Source organism: Aspergillus heteromorphus (genome assembly GCF_003184545.1).
Source record: "Aspergillus heteromorphus CBS 117.55 chromosome Unknown BO70scaffold_1, whole genome shotgun sequence".
In the NCBI taxonomy this organism is placed as follows: Eukaryota; Fungi; Ascomycota; class Eurotiomycetes; order Eurotiales; family Aspergillaceae; genus Aspergillus; species Aspergillus heteromorphus.
In genome coordinates, this window is record NW_020290406.1 from 555,879 (window position 1) to 575,989 (window position 20,111).

The 20,111-nt window shown below is 52.7% G+C and overlaps 6 protein-coding genes across 6 annotated transcripts; 3 read left to right on the forward strand and 3 right to left on the reverse strand.

The window, feature by feature from the left end:
* Positions 1-21: 21 nt before the first annotated feature.
* On the forward strand, positions 22-3,128 carry BO70DRAFT_375898 (putative gamma-tubulin complex component GCP5; the record flags this gene model as incomplete). The annotated part of the gene is made up of 2 exons (XM_025545092.1): positions 22-96; positions 458-3,128. The coding sequence occupies 2 exons, from the start codon at positions 22-24 to the stop codon at positions 3,053-3,055; spliced, it is 2,673 nt and encodes an 890-aa protein (XP_025403876.1). The 3' UTR covers positions 3,056-3,128.
* Positions 3,129-3,431: 303 nt separating this feature from the next.
* BO70DRAFT_424888 (2EXR domain-containing protein) lies at positions 3,432-4,391 on the reverse strand (the record flags this gene model as incomplete). Its single annotated transcript, XM_025547629.1, has 1 exon — positions 3,432-4,391. One exon carries the CDS (start codon positions 4,389-4,391, stop codon positions 3,432-3,434), a length of 960 nt encoding a protein of 319 aa, XP_025403877.1.
* Positions 4,392-4,867: 476 nt separating this feature from the next.
* On the reverse strand, positions 4,868-9,228 carry BO70DRAFT_327073 (phosphoribosylformylglycinamidine synthase; the record flags this gene model as incomplete). The annotated part of the gene is made up of 1 exon (XM_025540684.1): positions 4,868-9,228. The coding sequence occupies one exon, from the start codon at positions 9,226-9,228 to the stop codon at positions 5,140-5,142; it is 4,089 nt and encodes a 1,362-aa protein (XP_025403878.1). The 3' UTR covers positions 4,868-5,139.
* Positions 9,229-10,875: 1,647 nt separating this feature from the next.
* Positions 10,876-12,647, forward strand: BO70DRAFT_282908 (MFS transporter; the record flags this gene model as incomplete). Its single annotated transcript, XM_025539063.1, has 4 exons — positions 10,876-11,302; positions 11,354-11,957; positions 12,008-12,339; positions 12,391-12,647. The coding sequence occupies 4 exons, from the start codon at positions 10,876-10,878 to the stop codon at positions 12,645-12,647; spliced, it is 1,620 nt and encodes a 539-aa protein (XP_025403879.1).
* A 746-nt stretch (positions 12,648-13,393) lies between these two features.
* Positions 13,394-16,528, forward strand: BO70DRAFT_357287 (putative C6 transcription factor). The gene is made up of 4 exons (XM_025542001.1): positions 13,394-14,713; positions 14,774-15,033; positions 15,087-15,312; positions 15,364-16,528. Exons 1-4 carry the CDS (start codon positions 13,836-13,838, stop codon positions 16,421-16,423), a joined length of 2,424 nt encoding a protein of 807 aa, XP_025403880.1. The 5' UTR covers positions 13,394-13,835; the 3' UTR covers positions 16,424-16,528.
* A 172-nt stretch (positions 16,529-16,700) lies between these two features.
* BO70DRAFT_401915 (fumarylacetoacetate hydrolase family protein) lies at positions 16,701-18,236 on the reverse strand (the record flags this gene model as incomplete). Its single annotated transcript, XM_025546996.1, has 3 exons — positions 16,701-17,242; positions 17,387-17,752; positions 17,858-18,236. 3 exons carry the CDS (start codon positions 18,234-18,236, stop codon positions 16,701-16,703), a joined length of 1,287 nt encoding a protein of 428 aa, XP_025403881.1.
* Between the last annotated feature and the right edge of the window lie 1,875 nt (positions 18,237-20,111).

Sequence of the window (20,111 nt, forward strand, 5' to 3'; positions counted from 1 at the left end):
CAGCGAGCGCCTGAGGACGAGATGACGGAGGAAAGAGCGACAAGAGATGAGTTTGGGAGTCTGGGAGTCTGGGTCTGGCTGGGCGACACACGACAGGTAAGTGACTTGCTATCGCAATCATTCTTTGCCGCCTTTCCCAGAAGGGGCTAGCGCGCCCGCACCCCCAAACACTGCCTTCCGACTTGCCGCCCGCTCTTCGGCTCCAAGCGTCAGCGCCGCGTAACGCACCCAGTCTGCTCCATTCTCACGGGCTTTAGCTGGCTGTCGGGTCATGGGAAGATAATCCCCTCGACCCTGGCTTGCTGCTGCTGTGCCTATCATGGCCGCCGCAGCCGATCTGAGTGCGCTAACAGACGAGCTAATCACCTCCATCACGCAGTCCGATAGAAAGGTATCTACTACTCCAGTCCATTTGAGCCCCGGCCATATCAGATCCCATGCTGATACATCCGTACAGGACACGCTGCAGTTCAGGACCCTGAAACGTCGGACTGAGGACACTTTCAAGGCGCACGCTCACACCCGCACGGACCAATTCGCCGTCGCGAAGCAGCTCGAGGGACTACAGGAGAAATTCCAGGTCCTTAGTAGAGATGAGCTGGCAGACGCCCTTCGTGCCCGGCTGACGGAGCTGGACCAGCATCGCAGTCCCTGGTTTCCAGAGATCTTATCTTTACTGTTGCAGCTGGCGGATCACCCTGCTCAGTTCTCAAAGGTCGATCAGGTCGCAAGACCCAAGCTCAGAGAGGAAGTAAAACCACTCGTCTGGAACCAGCTGGACGCTGCTGGATCAGCGTACTGTGAGGAGGATATTTGGGAGAGTGTAGACTTTGGTGCTGATTCGTCGGATGACGACCTTTCATCCATATCCACTGACAGCTACCGTACGCGGAATGAAACACAAACGTCCATAGACATAGAGGACGATTATGTGATCCCCGAGGAGCTCTTTACTTCCGGGGAGGATGACGAGCTCATGAACTTGATCAAAAGAGCACAGTTCTGGAATAGTGCAGAGAACCCGGTCGCTGACCAGGGCGAACCCTCTTCTCGGGTCATCACGGAGCTGCAGGTCATAAGAGAGACTGTATTCATGTTGCAAGGACTGCCAACATCTCTTTTCTGGCGACTTGACGGTAGGGTCGAAATATCCAGGAGATACGCAGTCGCAAAATTGTCGAATGTGACCTTCCTGTCACTCCTGCGAGCATTGAGCTCGATCGGGACCAAACTGGATCTTGTCAGGCAATTTAACAAATTGCCACAGACCATTCCATATATGCAGACTTTTCATCGAGGCGTTGAGAGTCATCTGAGCAGGTTTGATACATTCCTGTCGAGCGTGCAACTCCAGCTTCTTTCTCGAGCGTCAACCGTGTCTGCCAGTCTTCTGCAGGTCTTTGAAGATGTTCGCCGTGAATCTAGACTGCTCTTGATGTTATCGGAACTTGTGTCTAGCCTTGTATCTGATGTATCGGGGTCTTCCATGCGGTGCCTTGATTTAATGTACGATCTAATTTGCCTGACTCAAGCTACCGGTGATGATGATGGGTTCATTAACCTTGCTGAATTGTTCTTTTCGTGTTTCGATGTTTATTCTCGCCCAATCCGCCTCTGGATGGAAACAGGGCAGCTGGAAGCTTCACCCGGAAACGAATTATTCATTCTTGAGAACCGAAATCATGGTGATCTGCGGACGCTATGGCACGATTGGTACACACTGGACGCGGCTTCAAGACTTCTAGAGGCCCCGAAATTTATCCACCCGATCGCGCACAAGATCTTCATCACGGGCAAGAGCATGATGTTTTTGCGACACCTAAATATGTCTGAGATTGAAGAAACAATAAGTATGTCTTCTTTGACATTTGAAGACGTATTACCAGCAGGCTCCGCTTCATTCTGCCTTCCCTTTTCCATTCTGCTCGAGACTGCATTCGGGAGGATGGTGGACAAAAACCACTCCTATGCGTCAGCGCTGCTGCGCAAAGAACTTGACCAGCAATGCGGCTTGTGGAGGTCGCTTGAAGCCTTGGAGTACATCTATCTTTGCAAGGATATGAGCATATTTGGACCAATTGACAGCAAGATATTTGATCTTATCGATCGAGGGAAAGGCGCCTGGAGTGACCGGTTCCTCCTGACAGAACTAGCCCAGAGCTCCTTCGATATCCTGCCTTTGGTTGATCCTTCTAGGCTCATTGTCCGAACAAACCAGGACGCCCATATTGACACCAGTAGTCGCAACAGATCAGTCAAAATCCTCAACGCTATCTCATTTGACTACATTCTACCCTGGCCCGTCGCGAATATCATTACCAAAGACGCCATCTCGGGCTACCAGCGTATTTCCACATTCCTAATGCAGATCCGCAGAGCAAAGCAGACAATCGTGAAACAGCGTCTGCAGCACAACAACCAATCCGACAAAATCCAGGACACTCGAAACAACACATTGAGCTATGCCCTACGGCACAACATGATCTGGTTTCTCAACGCTCTATACAGCCACATGACGGACTTTGTTGTCTCCACGGCTACCGCGTCGCTCCGTAAAACCCTCTCTGCGTCCGCTGACGTGGATGCCATGATCGCAGCACATCACTCGTACATGTCTTCTTTGCAGGAACAATGTCTTCTGTCCGCAAACCTACACCCTCTTCACAAAGCAACCATCACCATTCTAGACCTCTGTGTTTGCTTCGCAGATATCCAAACCTCCCGTTATGGTGATAACCACCTTGACCATGCCCGGACTGCAAGCAAGGGCATGAAAGGCCTCAACCGGGGTGCTGCATATGATGACGATGAACAGAGTGATGATGAGGACAAAGAGGAAGATGAATCCGACATTGACGATGACAAACTCGCTGCCTCTTTCCACGAAACACATTACCTCCAACGAGTGCGCGACATCAAAGATCAGTTCGATCGACTGGTTTCTTTCATGGTAGCCGGTCTGAGGGGTGTAGGACGGGTTGATGGCCAGATCAGCTGGGAGATCTTGGCCGAGAAACTTGAATGGCGCAAAGCAGGTGGACAGCAGGGACTTTAACTCGTGTTATTATTTTTCTTAGGATTTGGATTACTGGCTAGGTCGTGATACCCGGGAATTGGAATATTATTTGCAGCGTTTTTCTTTTTCAAATTCACTACCCTGAGGACATTGTAAGGATCACTAATCCCTCCTTTAACCATGCTGCCAACCATCCCTCATCCACGTTTGCTCATCATTGAGAAACCGCCCAGTTCTTTCAACTCCCCAATCTCTCATAGACAAAACCCTGCGATCGAGCTGACAAGCGGCGGTCCCCACGCGAGCATCAACCTCTCATGACTCTTCCCCTCACCCCATCCCCACTGTTCACCGAGCTGCCAACCAGTACTTATTGTAGGTCGCTCTGAGAAGCCCCCCCGTTTCTGGAAACACTCTAATCTTTCACAGTCAAAAGCCTGCAATCGATCTCAAACGGCGGTTCCCACGCAAGCATCTCTTCTCTCTCATGCCTCTTCCAGTTATTCCAACCCGTTAGTTCCAGTGGACAATCAGCCCTCTTTCCAAGAGAATATCTGACAAATTCCAACGACAGAACATGGCTCCAATATATCTTATCGTCCCCAACTCGGCCAACCGCCCACACGTGCCACAACCACGCCCTCATCAGCGCCCAATACCTTTCTACCGATCCAACAATGTCACTCAGGTGAAGCGTTTCCGACAAACTCGCATTGGGCCCATATATCGGATGGCGAAGGATCTCCTCATCCCCAATCGCCCGGACATCAAAGTCCATGCGCTGGACATCGACCGGGAAATCATCCCCCCATGGCTGTTGGGGGTTGTTGTTGTGCATGGGCTTAATAAAGAGCATCGATACTTTGCGCAGGCTAGGTAGTTCATGCAGGGGCGGCATCCGTACCAAGTGATGTCCAGCTCGATTCAAGATATTGTGGATCCCAATGTGTTCGATCCGGGATGTATCCAGGCCGGAGAATACCGGGAATCGGGTGTTCTCGTGATATGTGTTGAACCCGTCGAAGATGGTGAAGATATCCGTCTCGTAGCTGATGAATGGAGTCTTGAAGTTGATGGTGTGAGATTTGTCATGTACTTCGATGCGCGTCGATCGCGGGGGCTGGTAGTAGCGGCGGAGCCACACAGTGCGGGACTCTTGGCAGGCGTGAAGCGGCGGGAAGATGGCCTCGGTGCGAGGATGGATGATGTAGTTCATCTTGGGATAGATTGGGGGGCGACCACGGCCTTGGTACGGGCGCTTGAAGCGAGCGAGGAGGCCGACGATGCGCGTCGGTTGGGGCACTCGTTCCCAGATCATGAGGCGGAGTTCTGCGGGGAGCTCGAGGAAGCGGGTGAATTCTGTAGGTGTCGCCATTTTATTTCTCGCTTGCGTTCTTTTTCGGGGGTTCTTTTTTTTTTTGGGAGTGTGGTAAGGGTCTGTCTGGTATGGGGATAAACAGAGAGTGGTTAAGGATGTTAGAGCGCGGTGGTGAAGAGGGGAGGTTGAAGAATAGAGGCTCGCGCTGAAGCTGGGGGCTTTTATAGCCCCCTTTTCCTGACGGCGTCATGTTGAGTGAGTGAATGGATGTATCCATGCTGAGTGAATAAATGGACTGCGTCTGCACTGTGTGAAGTGGGTAAGTGAGTGAATAGTCAATTTGTCGCCAGGTCTGGGGCGCACAATGGATGATAGTCAAAAAGCATGTCGGGCGTTTGTGTCGTATTGCAGTATGCTCACAGATTAGTATTCTTCTTTCATAACTCCAGAACATCCAGCAACATGCAAACTCAGTTAGAGAGGAAATACGCATGAGAAACAAAAGAGGATTGATAGCATTCACATTCTGAGTTCCTAATCTGTGCAGAGTAGTATTTGCAAGAGTGAATCTGATAATTCAATTCAACACATGTCATCATAAAGCATAAAGGCAAAAGGAAATAAAGCTATAGAAGGCATAAAAAAAGATGTATTTATATCATGATAAAAAAAAGAAAACAATGATGTGCACAATGTCCCGACACGTGCGTCGAGCTATTTTCTCAACTCCAATTAGAACTGTGGACCAAACCACATATTTGCAAGATAACGATGACAGACAGACAGAAGTTGTGTCATCCAACTTTTAGCCAACCCATCTTCTGGCGCTGAAGAAGACACGACCCCAGGGGCCAATCTCACCCCACTCCTCGGCGGCCTTGGTGGGCAGGTAGCTGGCAATGCCGCCCAGAACGGTACGTTCGGGGTGAGGCATGATGGCCAGGACACGGCCGTCGGCGCTGCGCACACCGGCAATACCCTCGGGACTGCCGTTGGGGTTGGCAGGGTACTTGGTGGTAGGCTTGAGGGTGGTGGTGTCGACGTATTGGACGGGGGCCAGGCCTTCGCTGACGAAGGATTGGGCGTCGGTGCCGGAAGACGGGGCGAATGAGGCGCGGCCCTCTCCGTGAGCGACGGCAATGGGGAGGGAGGAGCCGTCCATGCCGTGGAGGAAGACGCTCGGACGAGACGGGTTGGACTCGGTGATACGGACCATGCAGACACGGCCTTCGTACTGTTCGCTAGTGTTGCGCTCGAAGCTGGGCCAGTTCTGGGCGCCGGGGATCAGGTCCTTAAGGCGGGAAAGGAACTGACAACCGTTGCAGACACCGAGGGCAAAGGTGTCGGGACGCTGGAAGAAGGACTGGAATTCGCTGCGAGTGTTCTCGTGCAGAAGGACGGACTTAGCCCATCCCTGACCGGCACCGAGGACGTCACCGTAGGAGAAACCACCACAGGCAGCAAGACCGACAAAGCTGGAGAGGGAGACACGGCCAGAGATGATATCGGTCATGTGAACGTCAACAGCGGAGAAGCCAGCCGTGTTGAAAGCGAATGCCATCTCGGCCTGACTGTTGACACCCTGTTCACGCAGAATAGCAACACGAGGCTTGTTGCTGAATGGAGACAGCTGGGTCAAGCTGGTCATGAGAGGCATGGCTCTGTCCTTGGGGTCGAAGGAAAGGTTCCATGACAGACCGGGGTCGGTGTTGTCAAGGATGCCAGCAAACTCCTGGTCAGCGCAAGTAGCATTATCACGCATCTTCTGCATGTGGTACGAAGTGGTGGCCCAGGTTTGCTGGAGCTCAGCACGGCTCTTGCGGTGGAGCAAGGTGTGCTTGTGGTAGATGGTGAGGTTCTGCTTGGCCTTCTCGGAAACACGTCCGATCTTGTGGATAAGGCCAGCCGGGGGACCGCAGGTGGCGAAGCAAGAACGGAACTGAATCTCGTGCTCCTTGCGGACCTGGAAGACGGCACCGAGCTCTTCGGTGAATAGAGTCTCGATAACGTCCTTGGTGCTGGAGGTGGAGCAGATGTTGTCGAGCATAATCTCAACACCGCAACGTCCGGCAAACATCATCTCCGCAAGGGTGGTGAACAGACCACCATCGGAGCGGTCATGGTAGGCCAGAACGATGCCAGCATCTTGCAGAGATTGCGTAGCGTCGAAGAAGTCCTTGAAGATCTCGACATCACGCACATCAGGACACTCATCACCGACCTGCTTGAAGACCTGAGCAAGAGCGGATCCACCCAGAGTCTTCCGGCCGAACGAGAGGTCGACAAACATGAGAACAGTCTCACCAACCTCCTCAGGACGGCGAAGGGCGGGAGTCCAAGTCTTGCGGAAGTTTCCGACAGGTGCAAAAGCGGTGATGACAAGAGACATGGGAGCAGTAACCTCCTTCGCCTCCTGAGAAGCCTCGTCCTTCCACTTCATCTTCATGGACATAGAGTCCTTTCCGACGGGAATGCTGATGCCAAGCTTAGGGCAAAGGTCCATGCCGATAGCCTCCACAGCCTCGTAGATGGCAGCACCCTCTCCGGGATGGCTGCTGGCCGACATCCAGTTGGCGGAAAGCTTGACGCGGCTCAGGCGCTCAACCAGGTCCGCGGCGGCAATGTTCATGAGCGACTCAGCAACTGCCATGCGCGCCGACGCACCGGGGGATATCAGAGCCAGACTAGGCTTCTCACCCATAGCCATGGCCTCACCGGTCGCGACACCCTGGACCAACGCTGTGGCAGTGACGGCAACATCGGAGACGGGAGTTTGCCATCTTCCGACCATCTGGTCACGGGCGGTCAAACCACCAACGGTTCTGTCGCCGATCGTGATGAGGAAAGACTTGGAACCGACAGCGGGAAGAGACAGAACTCTGGTCGCGGCTTCGCTGATAAGCTCAAGAGGGTTTGCCGACTGGGAAGGCAGATAGGTGGTAAGACTGGCATCCACAGCAGGCAGCTTCAGTTTGCGGGAGTCCACAACCCTGGTCATCTTGGGGGGCTTGCCGAACAGAACGGACAGAGGGAGGTCAATAGGCTTGGGGTACTCAGCGGACTCTCTGTCCAAGAGAATGAGTCTCTTTTCCTCCTCAGACGTGCCACCGCCACGGCCGACAACGGAGAAACCGCAACGTTCACGGTTGGCAATGGCAGTGAACTTGTTCATGCTTTCCTCGCCAACGGCCAAGACGTATCTCTCCTGCGCCTCGCAGCACCAAATCTGCATAGGGCTCATGCTCTTGTCCGTGCTGTCAACTTCACGAAGTTCAAAAGTGGCACCGAGACCAGAGTCGTGGATCAGTTCGGGAAGGGCGTTAGAAAGACCACCAGCTCCCACATCGTGGATGAACTTGATGGGGTTGTTGTCGCCCATAGCAGTACAGGCGTTGATCACTTCCTGAGCTCTGCGCTGGACTTCAGCGTTTCCTCTCTGCACACTAGCAAAGTCCAAGTCAGCAGACCCCTCACCAGAGGTGATACTGGAGGCAGCACCACCACCCAGACCGATGAGCATGGCGGGCCCACCCAGCACAACAAGGAAGGCACCGGGCTTCACGACCTCGGGCTTCTTGATGGCGTGTTGGGGTCTGACAGTACCGACACCACCGGCAATCATGATGGGCTTGTGGTAACCTCGGAGCTCAGTCTGTCCGTTGCCAATATCGATCTCAGTCAACAGAGTACGGAAGTAACCAGAAATGCACGGCCGTCCGAACTCGTTGTTGTAAGCAGCACTGCCGAGGGGTGCCTCCAGCATTATGTCCAAGCTGGTTGCGATGTGGTTGGGCTTGCCGACATCCAGCTCCCAAGGTTGGTTCAGACCCGGGATGAGGAGATCGGAGACACAGTAGCCAGAGAGACCGGCCTTGGGCTTCGAACCCCGTCCAACAGCGCCTTCGTCACGGATCTCACCACCAGACCCAGTTGCAGCACCCGGGTAGGGTGAAACAGCGGTGGGGTGGTTGTGAGTTTCAACCTTGGCCAAGAAGTGGACGAGCTCCTTGGTGTGGTTCCATTCTCCAGTGGCGGAGTTGGGGGCCCAGAAAGCAGAGTGATCTCCTTCGAGAACAGCAGCATTGTCGCTGTAGGCGCTAACAGTGTACTCGGGGTTCTTCTTGTGGGTGTTCCGGATCATGGCAAAGAGACTGTTGGGCATCTGCTTTCCATCGATAACCCATGAAGCGTTGAATTGCTTGTGACGGCAGTGTTCGGAGTTGACCTGGGCAAACATGAAGAGCTCAACATCAGTGGGATCACGCGCAATAGGTCCATTGGGACCGTAGGCCTCAGCCAAGTAGTCGATCTCCGACTCCTCGAGAGCCAATCCCAACCGCTTGTTTGCCTCCTGCAGAACTTCCTTGGGGGACTTGTCACTGCCGTGGAGGGCAATTGTCTCGAGGGGCTGGGGGGCGTGTTCGGAAAACATCAGGTGCAAGTCGGGCTCGTTCTCGCTGAGGATCTGGGTCATCCGGTCGTGCAAGGTGTCCTGGAACCCTGACTTGTACTCGCTGGTGCCGGCATGGAGGCAGGAGATCTTCATACCCCGCTCAATGCGCTTGATATACTTGCGCAGGCCACAGACGTGGGCAATGCCGGTCGCCTGGGAGCTCCAGGGGGAGATCGTGCCAGTGCGAGGGAAGACATGGAAGACATCGAATGCACCATCCTCAGCTGTGAACGAGGGCGGGATGTCGGTGATATCACCGTAGTGGAGAAGCTGCTCCAGAGCTTCCTGCTGGGGGGCTTCCAACGGCTGCGAGAGGTGGACGAAGTGAACCCATTGGGCACGAACATCCTGGGCCCCAATGCTAGCAGCAATTGCACGTCCACGGGAGCGAGAGAAGGCAACTGAGCCAGGGATGGCGAGGTAGGTGGGGTCGGAGGCCATGGTGAGTCAGGTGTAGTCGGTCGGTGGGAGGGACAAGGAACGGGGTCGAGGGAAGGGAAAAGCAAGTGGTTTAGGTCAAGAGAAGAGGCACAAAATGGTCCCCTTTGTCGAGGTGCAACAGACACACCTCCAGCGTGTGAGTTTCAACTGACTGGGAGCACAGCGACGGGCGTTGAGCTGCTCGTCGGTGTTGGGGTCGTCAAAATTATTCGCCCTGCACGGCTGGGGGTGGGAAAAACCACCCCGCGCTAGGCTGCTTCCGGCTTATCGCCGGCTTATCAGTCACGTGTGGCCGCTTTCCCCCGGAAAACTCCCGACATGCCTCAGGCAGCCGGCCTGCACCTCCTCTGGACCACCAAAACATGACAGTTCGCATTGATAGACCGTGTATTGAGACCGATGCAATGGTCAGTGTGCGGAGTGTGCGGAGTGTGCGTCGAGTTATACAAAGCGTGGTCTCGGAATATTACTAGCTTCCGGCTCCGTGTTCAAGCAGATGTCACGTGCACGTAGAAAAGTCCCTTGATGTAATATGTGGGATTGGTTAAGGAAGACATAGATCGATTATCATAACCAGATTCTTATTAGTTTTGATTAAAACTGCCCTGTGGCTTGAAGAGGAGGAACGTGCGCTACGGAGGAGTACTACTAGTCGTCTCGAAGAATAATCCCTGGCTGCCAATGAGAAACCAGCTAGGATGCTGGATTACTTTCAAGGTGGGCGCTTGCTTGATATAGAGTCCAGATTATTTGTTTAAACTGCTGGACTCCACCAAGACTTTCCGGGCTGCCCTGTTTCTCATTACCAACGGAATTGCCTGCACATGGGTGACGCTGCCTGTTCGGGAAATATGCTCCGGGGCTGCCTATTCCGGGCGAATCGCGCAACTGCAGCGCCCTCCAGTCATCAGTGGCAGCAACTGATCAAAAACATTGGCTGCCAAGCTGCTCAGTGGCGGAGTTTCTCCTGTTTAAGCGTGGCTTTCAAGGACTTGAAAACCAGGTCTGACGTTCTGGAGCAAGGCACGCATTTGATCCTGTCCAGTTCGTGATGAGTAGGCACATTTAATAAAAGTCTCTGCATCACATTGCACCATGGCATTCCGTGTCTATCATTCGAGTTAAAACCGCTGGTAACCCCAGTCAGATAGGAAACGCTCATCTCATGTGCCTATCCAGTAGTAGTAGTAGCCTTCGAAGATTTTCTTCGCGACTGATAACCTATGTTAGCTGAGCTATAGGATCGCGATATTTCTGTAGCAGCCCCTGGATAAACGTGTTCAGGAAAATTGTAAGCTTAAAAGAGTGACCTCAAAGTTGTAGATATCAATGGACTAGATGGGCTCGAAGCATATTGCCTGATGGGGCTAGCTCTTTCAAGCCTGCTACGCCAGGCCGGCCGGGGTGGTTTCCTGTTCGGGCAATGTCTAGGTACTTTCCGTCCTTAAACCTCTCCTCATCTCCCCTCCCTTCACCTCATGAAGGATCAAACTCAAAGCCATCTACCTTTCGGGTCTACATCGCTAGACATGCTCGTCTATAAGAATCGACAGGGGCCTCCCCTGATAGCAAATTCTCGCTTGCATCTACAAATTGGTACTAATCATTGCATCTACACATCTCCGAAGATACCTGTCCAGACCCGATATGCAGGAGTTCGAGCCTGAAAACGTACACAAGCATGTCGCACGTTCCCTCTCACCCACCTCCCTGAGAAATCAGGTTGACCCTTTGGCTTTGCCCTACCGCCAGGTGACCGAGAACGCCAACATGGAAGAATACACAATGGAAACCATCACAGGCGAAATCATGAAGCCAGTTCGATCGACATCTACTGGCCGGATAAAAGACTGGAAGTTAGTGACGTTCAGTATTGAAGACCCCGAGAACCCAAAAAACTGGTCCAAAGCTTTCAAATGGTACTGTACCATGATTGTTGCGTTCACATGCTTCACCGTCACCTTCTCAAGCAGTGTCATCACGGCCGATATTGAAGGGCCGATGGAAACCTTTGGTGTCTCTCGAGAAGTTAGTTTCCTGGTCGTCACCGTGTTTGTCATTGGATTTGGCGTTGGTAAGATGCTTTCTGTCTCCTTCATTACCTTGCTCGACTAACCGGCTTTAGGCCCCATGGTTTTCGCTCCCCTGTCTGAGATGGTTGGCCGTCGAGTTGTATACACGGCCACACTACTGCTGGCTTTGATATTCATCATCCCGTGTGCCGTGGCCCCAAACATTGGGACTCTCATCGTTTGCAGAGCAATTGATGGCATCGCATTCAGTGCACCTATGACACTGGTCGGTGGTACGTTGTCTGACCTGTGGAAGAACGAAGAACGAGGCGTTCCCATGGCAGCATTCTCAGCCAGCCCTTTTCTGGGACCTGCGATTGGTCCACTTACTGGTGGCTTCCTCGCGGATGCGACTAACTGGAGATGGCTCTACTGGTTGCAATTGATCTTGGCATTTGTTGCATGGGTTTTGATCACCTTCACTGTTCCCGAGACATATGCACCTACTCTCCTCAAGAGAAGAGCGGTGAGACTGAGGAAGGTAGAGAAAGATCCACAGCATGTGACTGAAACGGAACTTGATTCTCGGTCGACGGGAGAGAAGTTGCGGGTCTTCCTCATTCGCCCATTCCAGCTTTTGTTTTTGGAGCCCATTGTTCTGTTTATTTCTGTGTACATGTCGGTTTTATATGGCCTTTTGTACATGTTTTTCATCGCGTAAGTATCAGTCTCTATGTGCCGTGATGGATACCTAATCTTCTTCTCAGATATCCTGTGGTATATCAATCTGGAAAAGGGTGGAATGCCGGTTCCACAGGACTTATGTTCATTCCTCTCGCTATTGGGGTTGTCTCCAGTGCCGCATGCGCGCCCTTCGTCAACAAGCACTATTTATCGCTATACGCCAAGTATGGAGGAAAGCCTCCTGCCGAAGCTCGTCTGATCCCGATGATGTTCTCTTGTTGGTTCATACCCATTGGCCTGTTTATCTTTGCGTGGACCTCGTATCCCACTGTCCACTGGATTGGCCCTACAATTGGAGGATGGCCCGTTGGGTTTGGCTTTATATTCTTGTACAACTCCGCCAACAATTATCTTGGTTAGTCTACACGACCAGACTTGCTTGACGTGTTCGCTGACAGGGCTTTAGTGGATACGTATCAGGACCAGGCCGCTTCTGCCCTTGCCGCGAAGACATTTTTGCGCTCAATCTGGGGTGCATCGACCGTGCTCTTCACTGAGCAGATGTATAGTCGTCTCGGGTACCAATGGGCGAGCTCATTGGTAGCTTTTATCGCCTTAGCGTGCTGCGCGATCCCCTTCGTTTTTTACTTCAAAGGGGAATCTATCCGGCGCTACTCCCGCTATGCTTTCAGCGATGACGAGGAGAAGACCGAAAAGATCTGATTCGCTATGTAACATCCGGACCGCATTCCAATGACCCAGTGGACATTCGAGATATATATTCTAATTTCAACGACTCTGACAACGATGAAAGATGATGAAGCTTTATAGATACCAAGAACTTATGCCCATAATGCGATTTAATGTTAGAAAACCCTGCTAGAAACCATGTTTTGAAATTTGAGGACACATGCTTCACCCAGACCGAGAATGATTAAAGTTGTACGGTTCAACATGCTTTGCAGAAACCTGCAGCTCATGGGCCGAGGTGCATAAGTCAACTCCGATAAAGTTAGCCTACCATTCTAATTAACCTTGTCCGGACAGGGCTATTGGCTGGACCAGCAGGACCTAGGCCAGAATCTGCCATCCATTATCCTGATCAGTTGATACTCGTCTGCCAATTAACCATCTTCAAAGACGCATGGTCCCCTGGAAAAAACTGGCGATGGAGAATTGAGCCTGTCACCGGTCTCTAAAAATTCACATTATCCTGGCGCATTTTCTGAGGAGAACCTGTTCTCTGTGTTCAACGGGCATACAGCTCCGGCGGGTTCAGAAAAGGTTCCAGAAGGATCAGGCCGGAACCGGAATAACTCTCAGCAAAGATCAGAAGACAGACGCCCGAGAACCCTCTTCTGAACACCAGTTATTCCTTCTTGTACATAGAGGCGTGGTTCTCCAAGCACATGGACTCCACCCCTAACATTATCTGTAAAATATTCCACTTTCTGATCCTTCCGCCGGAGCTGGGACCCCGCTTAGGGCTCCCGCCAAGCTTCCCCCTCCAACACGTGACTAGCCCGATGGCGATTAGTCACGGGGCATCCCGATGGGGCCAGTGGCTGCTCACTAACCAACTCCGTGCGTCTTCGCCCACTCGTCTTTGCGCCCAGCTGCCTGGTGGAGGACATTCTTTCTACGAGATGTTGGGCGGCTCCCTCATATAATCTACCTTCTGAACCCTGTTTCCTATGGGATAGTCAATCACTGCTTACTATCAATGTGAAGAATACAGTTTACCAATCCGTGCCGCGCCGCATTCCTTCTCCCACTTGTCGCTGCCGTTCATATGTGATAGCTTCCAGCATAACGACAGACAAACAATCCATCTCCGAGATAAATCCGAATTGAACCCCATACCAAGCCCCTCTTTTTTTCGAGTGCCTCGCACACAGCACAAGCACCGCAATGACATCTCCCTACCAGCCGTCCGTGTCGTACTCGCCGTCTGTCGCCGGCCCCGACTTGACGGCGTCATCCTCGAGACCCGTCTCCGACTTGCCGCAATCCCAAGTCGACGCCATCATCCGCACCAAGCGGAAGGCCCGCGAACCAAAAGCCTGCTATCCATGCCACGCTCGGAAAGTGAAGTGCGATCGTAACCTACCCTGCGACGGGTGTGTCAAGCGCGACCACGCCGATCTCTGTTCCTACGAGCGTCCCTCGAAAAAGCGCGTCATGACCAATTCCCTTCCGCAAACATACCACGACAGTCCTGTGGCACCGAGCCAGTCCACTGGTGCGGAAGCCCTGGGTTTTACGGCCGAGACTCCTGTACGTCTGAAACAAGAAGCCGGGATCAGTCGGCCGAGTCTACCAGGACCGAGTATACCGGCAGTTGGAGGTCGGGTTTCAATTGCGCGGGAGGAGTGGGACAATGTCCGTACCAGGCTGAAGGAGATGGAGCAAACGATCAATAACCTGCGTGTTGGTCTTGAGAGAGCGGAAGACGGTCCGGGTTCTATGGAGACAGGCAGCGTGCAAAGCGGGGACGCAAGCAACCGATCCAAGGGTGCTTCCCCGGAGCGGGAGGGCATCCATGCGCCAAATACCTTCGGCGAAGGCACGGTCCATCTCGGGTCGAGGTCGGTTCTGGCCTATATTCTGAACAACAAGTCCGGGTCCGATCAGCTGCAGGCGCTCCTGGAGGACGGAATCCTGCCGAAACTGGGCCTGGATAATGAGTCTGCCACATATCCGTTCGTCGACTTGTGGTCTTCCGACATGTCTTCTTTTGATATCAGCGCGGTCTGCAGTGCGCTTCCAAGTGACCAGCAGTGCAAAGAGTTAGTCCCCATAGTCCGTTTGTTGGTTGTGAGTGAAGCGTTAACCGCGTTTTGCTACAGGTTCTTCTACTACTATCGTGATATAGCAGGCGCCATCTATCCTGTGCTTGAAGACGTGGCACAATTCGATGTAACCCTCGACCTGATGCTACGAAATAGGGCATCTATGGGTGGGGTGTACAGGGCCGATGCCGATCAAGCCCAGAGGCCCTTTGGTGTCACCATTGCCTACATGGGATTGCTATTCGCCGTGCTGGCTTCGGGCTGCCAATCATCGGACTTGCCAGGAAAGGAAAGGGAACTGACCTCTCAAGTCTACGGTATGTGTTCTAATGGCCCCGCTCGTGTGAAAGACTGTACTCATTGGATGTAGTATGCTGCTCCTACCAATGTCTTCGAATGACAAACTTTCTGTCCCAGCCTACAATAGATGCCATGCAGACGCTGCTGGTGATTGGCAATGTCCTGTCATACAACATGAACCCCGGGATATCCTACGTTCTTCTTGGCATGACCCTTCGAATGGGTCTGGCGCTTGGTCTGCATGTTGAATCTAGTCGCTTCTCCGCAGCGGAACGGTATCGCAGACGTCATGTCTGGTAGGAGACCCTTTCTTACTACTGCAGTAAATATGATCTAACATGGTATAGGTGGTCTATGGCATGGCAGGATAGCCACTTTTCTCTTTCCTATGATAGACCTTCAACAACGGCTGTCTGCCAACCAGACATTGCATACCGCGACAACCCCAAACCCGGCGAAATCTCCTATTTCGAGACTCTCTGTCGGATCATCGCACTCGCGCTGGAAGTGGTCCGTAGCCGGATGTTGAGTCCTCACTCGCAGCTGAGTTACAAGACCATCCAAAGCTACAAAGAGAGGATTCAACAGATCATGATAGAGGCCCTGCCTCACCTACGAGATCGGAAATACTGTCTCTCAGCGACTGAGCATCTGGAACGCGTCGTCCTGAAACTGCACTCATCCTACTTCTCCTCCGAGCTCTACCGACCGGCGCTCAAAGCGACCGCCGACTCCAACGACCCAGCGATATCCAGCATGCGCGCCGACTGCGTCGCCAATCTGATGACCACTGTGGAAGCCTACGTCGAGATGCACACTGTCAGCTCCCACGCATCACGCTCATGGATCGCTTTGCAACGAGCAATTAGCTCTATCTTTCTGCTAGCTGTAACAGAGGAGTCCAAGGGAATCCCCCGATTCTGGACCCTGCTGCAGCAACTCAAAATCATCATAGCCGAACGTGCCAACGCCGAAGGCGATTTTGCGGGCACCGAGGTCCCAGTTCCTCCGACCGACGGCACTGCACCACCTCTTAATGTCGTTGCCAGAGCCCCCAGCACAGCGGCACCGAGTCCCGCCGGTCTCAACTCTGCGTCCCCCGCGTCCGCTGCGGTGGTCGTCGACACACAAACCCAATGGGCCAAGCCGTTGACCAAGACCCTCCGTGCCCTCGAGAAGCTCGAAGCCGCATTTGGCGCCCAGGCCGCCCGTGCTGCCGGCCAGGCCGGATCGCCGGCCTATCTGAACCCTGGCTCCAACAGCCTGGGCGTTGTCCCTGCTAGCATGACGCCGAGTCTTGGGTCCCTTCCGCCCCCGACACCCGAGAGCTCGACCAGCGGCGAATGGACGATCCCGAACATCCTCGACCGCGCGGCTGAATATATCCACCCGCCGCTCTGGAGCTGAACGCGGTGCGGAGTCTTTTTGGGAATTAATTATGGCGCTTGGGTACTTGCATTGGTGGCTGGGTTGACTGGGTGGGATAACACGGCCGGCGCAGGTGAACCTGGGGATATAGCTTGTTATTATATTAAAATGTCTGGTACAATCTCTCTCCCTATCTCTCTTTTCTTGGAATTTATATCATTGCCTACTGGCCTGAAGTGACCCATTCACCCTAAGTTCCTCCTGTAAACCCCTATATAAGAGCCACCACAAGTACAATCTCAACCCTCTCTACATGTCAGTTAGGTAAAGCAGCAGCCCTCACCACCCCAACACACTCCCCAAACCCAACTCCTTCCCCCGCCCAAGCCGACAACCTCACCACATCCCCATCAACAAGATACCCCCTCTCCCTACCCACACAACCTATCCCCACCCGTCCCCCCCGGGTCACCTCCAACAACGACCCAAACGACCCCTCCACCTCCCCACTCACCGTCCCCGTCCCCAACACCTCTCCCGTCCGCAAATCACACCCCGTACTCGCCAAATGCGCAGCCATCTGTCTGATACTCCAGAACAGCTCTTTCGCATTCGACCGCCCCATTACCGTCCTGCCCGCTAACCCCTCTCCCTCGAGTTCTGCCATCACCGTGATGTCGTAGTTAAATGCCCCTGGGTCCTGGAGATGCGGGGGTAGGGATACGCGCGGCTCCGGACCGGTGGTCTTGAATGGTGCCAGGGCGGAGAGGGGGATTATCCACGGGGATATTGTGGTGGCGAAGCTTTTTCCGTTCAAGGGGCCGAGGGGGATCATTTCGAGGGATTGGATGTCGCGGGCTAGTCAGTCTGTCAGTATTGTATTTTGTCTTATCATCTCCCAGCACATCCCCTTTCCCTCCCCCATTACCGGTGCCTATAGGAGGATTATGGCCAATATTAAGAGATATATATGGTATATATAGTAAACAAACTTGAACTCACCACTCCAATCATTCAACACCACCAACCCAAAAATATGTTCCTCCGCGTCTACCGCATTCAACCCCGTCCCCCGCGCCAGGGGCTTCCCAATAATGACTCCTAGCTCGAGCTCGTAGTCGAGGGATTGGCACGGGGCAAATATGACGTTCTTCTCCTTCTTCTTCTTCTTTGTCTGCTCAGGCGCAGAGGTTCCCTCCCAGATACATATGTGGCCCACGGGTCGCGTGATCGGTGTCCCTGAGATGGCGATCATGCTGGCGCGTCCGGCGTAGCCGATTGGGAAGTGGAAGAAGGCTGGTGGGAGGGAGTCGTGGCCGAGAATGATGCGACCGGCGTTTTGGTTGTGCGGGAGGCTGGCGCTGAAGTCTTTTTTTGGGGTTAGGGGGTGGCTAGTTGGATTTGCAGTGTTGAGACTGTGTGTGTGTATTGGGTTGGGGTTTGTTTGGAGGACGGGGGAGGGAGAGGGCATACCGGTGAACGATGGAATAGAGACAGGGAGATGCATCGTCACGGTGGAGATATCAGCCATGCTTGTTGATGGAAGAGGGAGAGGGAGTGCGAGTGCGAGTGGGGGGCCGGTTTGTTGGAGGGTGGATTTCAGGACATGGCGGATTTGGGAGTGGGTTTGTTGGGGGAGAGCGGCGAAGGAGTTCAGGGTGGGATTGGTGAAGACGTTGGCTGGGAGGGCGGGGATGGAGGAGAAGAGACCAGCGTCGTGGAGGTCGGCGAGGAAGATGATGGTATTGTGGAGGCGGGTTGCGCATTGGGGGGTTGGATGCGTCGGGGAGGATGCGATTCCGTACGGCAGGTTCTGGATGGTGAAGTGGTGGGCGTATTCGGGGGAGGTCATTTTCTTTTCATTTCTTTCGTTTCTTTGTTACTAAGAATTGATTTAAATGTTGTATGTTGTGGATGTAAGGAGGGTCTACTGCTGTCTGTGCAGGTTGCTTTATATCTGGACCGGCCTGGAGAAGGGCGTGCGGGGAGGATGGATGGATGGATGGATGGATGCCGTTCTTGCCCACATCCCGATGGTTAGGGTTGTCCACCATCGTGATCCGACTAGGAGAGGGATTTGATGGGACGATCTTAATGATCCTGTTGGAGACTAAATGTGTATTTTTGAAGGTTTAAAACGGTATTTTTATGGATGAAATATCAAGTCTAGCTGCAGAGTGCAGAACGTTCCAATCAATGATATGGCTAGGGCCATTAATGCCACACATAGTGCCTATATGTGGGATTGGTATTTGCACCTATCTCCATGGGAAAATAGTATAGAATGATCAAATACTCAATACCCATTAAGCACTAAAATTTTGATCAACCTTGGCTTTCCTGATCATCGCTCCATACCTCACAGTTCTTCTCAAGTTATCAGCCTCAAATGACTCACTCTCTAGCTAGCAATGTAGCGGCGGCAGTGACCATAGCTCACAACCAGAGTGAGGGGCTTTGGGTGCATTTAAAATATGTGATATAACCTCGGGTCCTCATCTATCATCCGAAGGCCTCTGCTGTAAGGACTTATCTTTCATGGCGCAAGAGGCAGGTGCATCCGACTCGTGAACGGTGATTGGAAGCAGACATGTGTGGCTCTCAGACCTTTCAATGAAACGAGGTCAGAATCAAGTTTTAACATTACTGTCAAGACCAGTAATATTGGTGATGGTCGGATATTCAATGTATGCGGGAGAGGAGTTCTGGGTCGGATGGGATGGAGCTGCAGTGGTAGGTGTGGTTGGTCAGGTAATGCCTATATCCTGTTAGTTTACGACACATGATTGATATGGATATCGATAAATCAACACACCAAGGGCTGAGATCGAAAGACTTCTGTGTTCAGCAGGGACGCCGAAGGGGACTGGAGAGAAAGAGCAACTCGAAGAGTCGCTCTTTCCTTGGTCGGGCCTTCCTAATTTCACTCCTTCCCTCCACCAGAACTTCCTCCTCCCTTCTTCACTTCTTCTCTTCTTCTCTTCCTTCCTTCATTCAACGACTCTACCGACTCTCTCCTGCCATCATATGTCAGAGATCATCTTACCATGTCTTATCTTCAAGCCATCCTAGTATAAATTATTCCATTGTCTTCGACGCCCTTGAAAAGAGCTAGGAGAGGTTCAACAGGACCTTTCCTGCGCCACAGCTAAGAAAGGTGTTGAAATCTCTTCTACTATTGGTCTTTACGAGGTACAAACTGGACAGAGCCATGCGCCAGTTAGATGCAGCAACGGAATGATTATCTGCTATTTTCTTTTAATCTCCTTCTTCGAGTTTGGACCAATCTAACTAACTGTCGTCTGCAACAGGAATCGGTAAAGATCAGCAAATATGACCCAAATACCCTTTGGTTCTTTTAATAGATCTTCGTTGGAACCCCTGCCTTTCTAAAGCCTCTTATCGTCTCATGACCGCCAGCGAAGTTGAATCGAGCGAGCATAATGAGTCGTCAATGATTGAAACACCGAACCAACCCCGACATCGAACATTCCACCCGAGCCTATGACGACTAACGTCTCAATGCTCCACTCCCAAGCACATCACCGTCCCTGAAGATTCCGTGGCGCCAAATACTTACATACCTGTCGGTCTGCAGCTTCCTTGTCTGGCGCCCAAGAGCGCCTACGCTATGCCATTATCTACTAGCGACATCTCAGGAACGACCGGGGGCTCCCAGTCGTCGGTCTACACTCCAAGGCTTGTGTGGATTGGCAAATACGCCTAA